This window comes from Cyprinodon variegatus, unplaced genomic scaffold (assembly GCF_000732505.1).
Source record: "Cyprinodon variegatus isolate N-32 unplaced genomic scaffold, C_variegatus-1.0 Scaffold544, whole genome shotgun sequence".
In the NCBI taxonomy this organism is placed as follows: domain Eukaryota; kingdom Metazoa; phylum Chordata; class Actinopteri; order Cyprinodontiformes; family Cyprinodontidae; genus Cyprinodon; species Cyprinodon variegatus.
The window spans coordinates 248038-258178 of record NW_015150997.1 but is presented as its reverse complement, the minus strand read 5'-3'; the positions used below and the strand labels follow the sequence as shown (position 1 = coordinate 258178).

At 38.1% G+C, this 10141-nt stretch overlaps 1 protein-coding gene across 1 annotated transcript; it reads left to right on the top strand.

Annotated features, from left to right (window-relative positions):
* Nucleotides 1-989: 989 nt before the first annotated feature.
* Nucleotides 990-7861, top strand: LOC107095401 (PI-PLC X domain-containing protein 1-like). The gene is made up of 6 exons (XM_015391483.1): nt 990-1104; nt 2719-2861; nt 2953-3081; nt 6408-6563; nt 6717-6897; nt 6973-7861. Exons 1-6 carry the CDS (start codon nt 996-998, stop codon nt 7206-7208), a joined length of 954 nt encoding a protein of 317 aa, XP_015246969.1. The 5' UTR covers nt 990-995; the 3' UTR covers nt 7209-7861.
* The last annotated feature ends 2280 nt before the right edge of the window (nt 7862-10141 follow it).

Sequence of the window (10141 nt, the reverse complement as noted above, 5' to 3'; positions counted from 1 at the left end):
CATCCTCCTGCTGCATCTCCCGGCGGGACAGCAGCAGCAGGACAGCTTCACCTGAGGAAGTCAACTCAAGGAAAACATCGAGAATCGGGACTAAAGATGCGCCTCCAGCCCCTGGATTCACGCGGGGGGAATAAGGTGACCGGACTGAGCTGATGAGGACGGAAGCGGCCGATCTTTACCCGCTTTACTTCCCGGATCGCCTCCGATGAGTTGAATCTGATGGCCGTGCAGAAATCAGCTCTGTTTCCGGGGCTCTGCGGGATGGGCTGCTGTAGTCAGCGCTGACACCCTGTTCGCTGGTTCGGCCGGTTGGAGAAAACAGCAGCGGGTTTTAAAAAGTAAGAGTGACATAAAATAGAGCTGCACCTCTCATGTTACTGGGCCCTTCTGACAGACTGCACTCTGCACAACTTACCGCTCAGAAAAGTCTAATTCTGACCTCTCACCATTATAGAATGCAGTGGCAAAGAAACATCCCATTCATGATTCAACACCTTTGTTTATAGATGCTGTTTTTCAGTGTAGTCCTGTTTCTCTGACTGTGGCTGGCTGGATGTGCTCTCTTCATCCTCTGATATGGGAGTTGGCTCAGAGTTCCTCTGCCTGGCTGTGTGTTTCCTGGACAGGGCGCCTTTAACAGCTGCTTTCTGTATCTCTGCATGTGTCTCCTTGAACCCCAGTCGGCCTCGGCAGATGGCCGCTCACACTGAGCCTGGTTCTGCTGGAGGTTTCTTCCTGTTAAAAGGAAGTTTTTCCTCTCCACTGTCACTACAAACATGCTTAGTGTGAGGGATGGCATTCAAGTCAATGAGTTGATGCAATCAACTGGTTTTCCTTAGATAGAAAACTTTTAATCAATTTGACGGTATGAGCTGGTGAAGCCTCCATATAAATAAACTGAACTGAATTAAACTGAATGATGCATCAGATAGACTAAATACTCACCTTTACCATGCATATTCACAAATGTGTGTTTTTTAAAGGAAGATCTCAGCATGTCCGAGTGCAGCGAGCTGAGCCTGAAGGAGCTGCCCATGGAGAGCTGGATGTCTCACCTGCCATGTGCCCTGTGGGACACCCCGCTGTACCACCTGGCCATCCCCGGTAGGCTGATCCACACCTCACCCCTCTGCAGTGCTGAGGAAGAGATGAGGGAGTTATAGCAAACAGGAAGAGATCAAAGGATGGCACCATAAAGAACTAAGCAACTATAATGATAAAAAAAAAAAATCAGAAGAAAGTGTTTTTTATATATATTTCATTCACAGTGATTCATTTTTACCCTTTGAGCTTCTTCCACCACAGACCTCAATGTATTTTAAAGGGATTTTATGCCATAATGTATAAAGAATAGTTCATGTAACCTTATATGAATGAAGAAGTCACATAATAAAAATAAATTAGTTTACACAACTGGATTTTCTAAAAATAAAAGCATAAGAATAATTGTTAAAAGTTTTTTTTATAACCCAGCAAATATCTTCAAGGGGAAATAAAAAGGAGTATTTTGGACTACAGAGGTTTGTAGGAACTAGTTAAATCTACTCAAGTGCGTTTTTTAAAAATGTAATTTTTGACTACTTTTACATTATTGTACTTTGTACTTTTACTTGGGTAAAAATAGTATCTCTACTCTTACTTGAGTAGAATTTCTGACTAGTCCATCCAGTTTGACTTATTTCCCTACATCAAAACAAGCTTGTTTTTAAGAAATATGCCCCAGAGAAATCTTTTTTTTCTACTCAAGACTTATTGGTTAAATGTTATTTTCTATCTGCCATGTCATTTGGAAGTTGAGGGAAAATATAATAAACATTATACTGTAATTTAACCTATTCTTACATTAACTATTGATTTAGTAAGTTATATAACTCAAAAGATATATTTAGTGTTCATTCCACCTACATTTCTTATAGTTTAATTACTGTATATTATATGTTTATATAATGCACTGGGAATTTGGGACATGGGAATTTGAATCTTATTTAATTTTTTTTTACTTTAAATCATTTTATAAAATATGAAATTAATTGTTATATTTATAGATCAGTTATTCAGTTCTTGAGTAGCCTTATGACCAAATACAGTTTTACTGTTGCTTAATTTCTTCCTATCTTTTAAGAAATTGGCTACTTTTCATGTTTACTTGAGAAAATATGTAATCTAGTGGTTCTACTTTTACTTTCACTTTTAAGTAAAATTTTTGGGTACTCTACCCACCTCTGCTGGACAACAATGCAAATATGTATAGAAAACTAACAGTTATTATCCCCCAATTGAAGCACTGTGATGGCGGTATCATGCTGTTAGGAGGCTTTTTCTGCAGCAGTGATATGAAAGATAGTCAGGGTTGAGGAGAAAAAGGGTGGAGGTAAATACAGAAAAATACTGGAAGGCTTGAAAAGTGATGTTCACCAAAAAATATCCCTAAAAACTCACTTCTAAAACATCCAATCTCACTACGCTTGAGCTATTCTGCTTGAAAGAACAGGCAGGAACTTCAGTCTTTAGGTGTGTAAAGCCACTAAATGGGCTGTTAAATCTATTGACCTGGCTGGGGAATCATTAGGCATGCCACAGTTTGGATTTTGAAAAGGTTTAAGGTTATATTTTGATAAAATATGACAAAAGTTCAAGGAATGAGATTCCATTTTTCAAGGTTCTGTTCATTGAACCACTGCAGTACTTCTCATAATTACCAAATGATTTCCCGTTTAGGCAGCCACAATGCAATCACATACTGCCTGGACATGAACGACAGGTCTCCCGTCGACCCGATGCAGCCAGACATGCTTCAAAAGCTGGACAAATACATGAAGCCGCTCATTCGCCCTTTTGTTTACAAGTGGGCAATAACGCAAGTAATAAAGCTAGAATTTAACGCACTGTTGAGGCCAACCTCATGGTGCTGAAGCTCCGCCGTAATGAGCTGTGCGTTCTGTGTGTTTCTAGGAGGTTACGATCAAGCAGCAGCTGGACTGTGGGGTAAGATACTGCGACCTGAGAATCGCACACAGACCCAACGACCACTCCTCTGACTTGTACTTCTACCACGGTGTTTACACCACACTCACTGTCGAGGTAAGGTAAAAACAAAAAGGTTTTAGTCGTGATTTTTTTTTTTTTTTTACCTCTGATATAAAAACTCCTCAGAGTACAATCCTATCTAAAAACAAGTGAGGCTCTATATAAAAGCCACAGATGAAGGAAGTAAAGTGCATGTTAGTGTAATAATCTGGCTCTCTGAGCTCCTTTCACCTCAGCCTTTATTAACACCTCAGTTCCAAAGCTTTCTCAGCCTCTGCAGTGCTTATATTCCTGAATTTTGCTCTGCAGGAACAATGTTGACAGCTCAGGGTCGGCCTGACTTTTCAAACCACAGTCAACTTTATCCTCCTCAGCCTTTAGTCCAGTGGTTCCTGTCCAACCCTGTTCCTCAGGGACTGCTGTCCTGCATGGTTAAGGTATCCCCTTGTTGCATCAAACAAGAAAAGATGATTAACAGGCTTCTGCAGCACTTGATTACAGAGGAGGAACCCTCATTTGAATCAGGTATGCTGGAACAGAGATCTATCTAAAACATTCAGGACTAGGGTCCCCGAGGACCAGGGTTGGGAACCACTGTTTTAACCCCTTTAAACCTTATTTGTTTTTTTGCCATGGGAGTTTCTAGACAGGGGCCAGTGGGGACCAGGGCCCAGGTAGAACTAGTTCTGGTTCCTCGGCAGATGGCCGCTCACACTGAGCCAGGTTCTGTTGGAGGTTTCTTCCTGTTAAAAGGTAGTTTTTCCTCTCCACTGTCGCTCCAAGCATGCTTAGTGTGAGGGATTGCCTTCAAGTCAACAAGTCGATGCAATCAATTGGTTTTCCTTAGATAGGAAACTTTGAATCAATTTGACTGTGTGAACTGTAATGTGCCTTGAGATGACGTGTTGTGAAATGGCGCTAGAAATAAACTGAACTGAATTGAATTGTTATGCACTGAAAACATAAAAACATTATAAATCTATTTCTTTTTATGATAAAGTCCATGACAGAAAAGGCTGGAAGTCATAGGCCCCTTAGTTTAATTTAATCTTTACAGTTTACTTCAACAATTATTTACAAGTAAGGTTTATTATTTAAAGGATTGTGTAACAATGTATCTTTTTTAGTGTCTGAAATTGATGACTGCATTTATATATGTGTTATTATTACCTCCTCTAATAATTGGTTACATTTTCATAAGCGAAGAATTTTACTTTCGTTTATACATAAGGCTGGTCACCTGTTTGTGAAGCGTCATGACAGTTAAATGTGTTTGAGGCACTGGTGCGCTATAGGGTAGTGCACGTTTGAGGGAAATACCTCAATTTCACCACTAGATGTCAGCAATTCGTACACATCCCTTTTAAGGAGAATGCAGCAAATTTTAGTTTTTGTACATGTAGATGTTTGCCCCCCTGCACAGATATTTTGTTTAGCAGCGTAACAGCTACCAAGGTAAGAAAGTTATAAGCATTAAAGTTACTTTGTATCTTTTTAGGAAAAAGATGAGCATTTACATTCCTGGGGAGGATTAGAACTCGCTCCATTTGTTGAAAATTTCCCCAATATTTACCCTCATTTTATTCCATCATCAATCTGACTCCATTTGGTGCTTTATGTTGCACTAGAGCAGGGGTCTTCAACGTTTTCCGGGCTAAGGTCCTCCAAACTGATGGTGAGATGGAGCAGGGACCCCCTAATTATATATATTGTATGAAATTGTGTTCTATCAAACTGGTCCTATAGTCACTCTATTACAGATGGAGTCAAGTAATTTTGTCCTGGGATTATTATATATATATATTTTTGAGTTTTTACAGCATTAGTGGCTTGTTTTTTCGACAGTAGGCTGACAGAAAAGGGGGTATTAGAGAGGGGGAGAGACATGCGGGAAAGGACCATAGGCTGGATTCGACCCCGGGTCGCCTGCGTCGAGGACTAAGTAACTAAAGTATTTCTGATTGTGATTCCTGGTTGATGGGACAGGTGTTGTGAATGAAACGGTGCCCAGCTTGAAAGAGCTCCTGTGTGTCTCTGAATGTGTGCATTGATGACTGAAAGACATCTTCTGCCTCCATTTATCTGTTTACTACAGTCTGTTGAATTCATGTTAATGTGGATTTAAAGACATTTCAATTAGTGGAAAAAATTGCAGGGGGGGATAAAAAAAAAAAAAGTCTAATCAACCAAAACTTATGCGACCCCCATGCAGTAACTCTGTGGACCCCCTATGGGTTGCGGACCACCTGTTGAAGACCTCCGCTCTGGACAAAAAGTTAAAATTTCCTTCTCTTGTGGAATCTGTGGTTTAAATGAAAAAAAAAAAAAAAATAAGAATGTTAATCTTTTAGATCAGGGGTCTGCAGGCTAGGCTTAGTGGCTCTCTTTATTTACCAAACAATGAAGAAAATGGTGTTGGAAATATTAGAGATTGATCATTGTGTTTTCACACTTAAAGCATCTTAGATAAAAAAAAAAAAATACTGTCAATGACTTTTCTGTTCTTACCATGAGCTCCTTATGCCATTTCCTTTAACAAAAAATCTGTGTTAGAAATATAATTATATTATACATAAACCATGTTGGCTGTATTTAGAATGGAACTGGTATAAATGTAGTTAGATTTACCTGTTGAGAAAGAGACTTTAAACCACAAGGTTTCTAATTTTACCTATTTTTTAACTCATTTTTTAAATGTTGGATATATATCTATGGTGTAAAGCAAATATTTAGACACAGTCACTCATTTACAAGTCTAAGTGTATGACTTGTAATCTCAAAAGTAAATATTAAGTCAAAGTGACTTTTTAATAAGTGGGCCAGTACTTAAATCTATGCTGGTATGATTACCATGAAACATGTAGATACAGAGAGATAAGCGTGTTTTTGGCAAAGAGGGCTGATAAGTTTGGATAAGCTTGCTATTGTATGGACAGCAGCTATTTAAGCACCAAGGTTAAAGACATTCTTAAAGTTTCCAGCCTGATCAGTTATTGTTGTTCTTTCACTGCTCCTTTAACTCTCATATTAGTTTTTTTTTAGTACCAGAATGTAAATTCTGATTCAAAATAGCATGCTTTAGAAGGTCTTCTTTATGAAAATAAACTAAATACATTTTTCAAACAGAAACATGATGTTTAACGAAGGCTGAAATCAGAAACTTGATCCTTTGTAACAGACTTGCCTTCCAAATACCCGGCCTGCATGAAAACCTGGTTTCCAGTGGTGTTTCAATATCGGTTTTTAACTCCATAATTTCTGCATAAGAAAAGTAGCGCCACAGCATGATGCTGCCACCATCATGCATCACTGTGTGTTTAGGGTTCTGTGAGGTTTCTACAAAGAAAGCCATAAATGACGTCTCGCCATCTTATTGACAGACCATCCTGATGGAGATAAAGGAATGGCTGGATGCTCATCCCAAAGAGGTGGTGATTCTGTCCTTCAGCCACTTCCTCGGTCTGAACCAGGAGCTTCACATCCGTCTGCTCGCAACCATACGCAGTACATTCACTTCCAAACTCTGCCCCAAAACGGTACAGTTGCTTTTTCTGAGAGAAAATGTATTCCTGAGGGAGTGTTGTATGCATTTCAGTCATTGCATGCAAATCCAAACATCAGACTAGCATAGAATGAGGACTGTAGAGGAATCGCCACCATCTACTAACCCTGATTAACCTCCATTCCAGGAAGTGTTAACTCTACAGAATCTGTGGGCTTTGGGCTACCAGGTGATTGTTTCCTACGAACACAACATCTCCAGCTCTCACAGCGACTTGTGGCCTCATATTCCCTACTGGTGGGCCAACAAGTGCAAAGCTGAGGCTCTTATTGAGGAGTTTGAGGAAAGAAAACAACATGGCAGACCAGGTAACCTGCTGACTATCCCTACATGACTTCAAATGATAGAGCACAGGTGTATAATGCATGCTTTATGCTCTTCAGGTGGTTTCTTTGTCACTGGGATTAACCTGACGGAGGACCTAAAGTACATCTGCACCCACCCCACAGAGTCCCTGAAGGACCTGGTGATGGCCACCTATCCGGCGCTGCTCGCCTGGGTCAGAGAGCAGACCCCCGGCTCTAAACTGGGCTCTCTTAACATCATAGCTGGGGACTTTATCACAGAGAGACACTTTGCACCCACTGTTGTGATGCTAAATGAGAAGCTACTAAAGTAGCCCTCATGACTTCAGAGCTGAAAGCACCAATAATCTGAAGGAAACCTAAGCATGAAAGTTGCACAAGTTTGTTTTTCATCAGACTGATGGAAACTTATTTTACCACTTGAATAATTCATTTGAGCATTAATGCACTTACCAGAGGCAGCGATGTGTACATTTCAGTTTTACAGCGTCTGGGAAAGCAGACTTTTCAATGTATTGAATGAACTTCTTTGTTTACTTTCACTTCACTCTTTATGCAATGGACTGTATCAGTTTTCAAAAGGCAGCAGTGGTTCGATGCCGTGCTGTCCAAAGCAATAATGGTACAACTAAACCCACCCCATTGTAGGGATATTTAAAGAGGAAGCACAAACAAAATGCAGAAAAAGCTTAATGCTGGCTGTACCTTTAGGCTGTAACTGTTATCACATTGGTTTGAACCACAGAATGTAGAAAGTATTTATGCAAGTTTATTCAATGTGCATGAAAATGACGTATTTGCATGAACCCAAGCCTTGATTTATTTGTTTTCAATTGCTTTTTAGCCTCTAGCTAATGTTTTAAGATTGAATTAAATGCTGCACCGCTGTGCCTGTGGAAATTTTTAATTGAATGGAATTACACCTTAATAATCCCAAAAGAGACAAATATTCAGTTCTTGCATAATAAAGGGGAGAATTAAAAAACTCAATTGTTTAACTGTTGGAATTCATCTTATTTATTTTATATTATTTTATAAATCATTAGAAAAAAAATTTAATTCAACATTAAAGATGACAAAACTTGCTTTTTTGTTATTTAAATTTAAGTTCGACAAATCTATTATTGAACACACTATTTTAAGTTTATTCATTTTCTGTGATACACAACATTGATTTTAATTTATAGATAAATTAAAATCAACAGTAGAGTGTGAAGGAAACAAAACAAGCAAACAGGCATTATATATTTATTACAGATGAAAAATGTACTTGTATAGTAGATATTTTCTTTTTCTCATCTTTCAATTGATTTTCCTATTCATGCTGTGTAAATTTACAAATGTTACCTTCAGACACTTGAAGACAAACATCAATTTAAAGTCCATTCATTGAATTTAAATTCCATACATTTCCTTCTGACTCATACTGTAATACGCTGCTGTCATATTCAGCTTATAAAGCCAAAAGTAAAAGTGATTTGTGGAGCGAAGCCGAGCGACTGCATCAAATCCTCGACTCTTAATCTGTCATCCTAAGCAGATATTTGGCTCCAGCAGGAAGGATGAGACCTCAAACAGAAGCCGGTCAATTAAATGTAGACATCCTCCATGACTCTTTAGCGCTCCATTTTGGTGTGTTACTTATTTTATCTTTACATTCAAATAATACCAAGATCCCATATTAATTGAAACAATACAGTCACATGAATAATAAGTTGTATAATCAATTTCGAGGTTGTTTATTTGCCTATATTAGGCATTCAAATTCCGCCATAGTATTATAGCAAATAATAAAACATGAAACAACTCTAAAATCCACCTATGGAAATATGCTTAACTTTTTAAACCAGTAAAACATATTAAAAAGGAACCAAACCCTGATCTTTGGGAGCAGGAGCTCCTGTTACTGTAAACTAGGTTTAGAGGCTTTTTAGGTTGCAACGGGAAACCAGAGGGATCATTTTCAGTGTCCTGACAAGTTATTCATACCCCTCTGTTGTTTCCTCATTTAGTCTCGTTACGACAGCAGGCCTCTATTTATTTAATTGAAGTATAGATAGAGGGATGTTATCCAGATTAGGGGGTTTTCAAACTTTTTTTGTTATGTATGTGATAAAACTATACATTATTCAATGGCACTATTTTGTGTTCAATGTGGAAGAACAACAAATGTGATATTAGCGCATTGATCTCACTGCGTTCTGGCAAAAATGTCAAATAAACTAAGTCAGGTTCCACTGAGGTTCTGTTAAATTTTATATAGTTAAGTTATGGGAAGAAACATAACATTTTTAGCTTTCAATATCAATACCAGAGTCGATTCATGGGACAAAAAATTGGTTTACTATACAAACATCTAAAAAAAATACATTAAAAACAAAGTGTAATAATATAGCGAACAGAAAGATCTTTTTTTTCTCCATTATTTTTATTGGAGCCAAAAGAGGAAAGAACAAAAAAGGAAAAAGATATATATTTATATACATACATACAAGCATACATATAAAGATATATATTCATATATATGTACATACACGATTCGTATTTTGCTGTGATCACACACAAATCTATAAAGTCACTACAATACTGACAAAGCATCGGACCAAAGTAAAAAGTGAAAAATTACAAATTACAATCCTGCAGTTTCAGCCACTTTTTTTTTATTCCCAACAAGAAATAAAATGTAAAAAAAGACCCCCCCAAGCTCAAAGTCCACCTGATGGAAAAAGACAAAAACAAATGAATATGTCATTCATCAGGTATGAAAACCCATACTTAAAACTATCACAACATGCAATGGCAGGCTCCTTCAGTTGGACAAAAACTTCAAAGTTTTAAAAATATTAAAAAGAAAGCATTGCCACTTCTGGTAAAACTTCTGTGTAGAACCTTGAAGGATATATTTGATTTCCTCAAACTTCAGAATAAACCTCACGTCTTTCACCCAGATGGATATTGAGGGACATTTATCTGACTTCTGGTGTAAACGGAAGTCCAGCCAGTAAAGATGTAAAGGCAACAATCTCCTTTTGAGCAGAGCTTAGCACTAATGTAGGGTTGAGGATACCCAATATAGCAACTAATGGATGAGGTTCTTTAATCTTTAAGATAAATGTTTATTTTTATTTCTGCAGTGGAGCCAAAGACCCCACACTGGTTGCTCAAGAGAAATCATAATAAAGCTTTTATATCTCTGCTTCTGTCTCCTTGAACCCCAGTCGGCCTCGGCAGATGGCCGCTCACACTG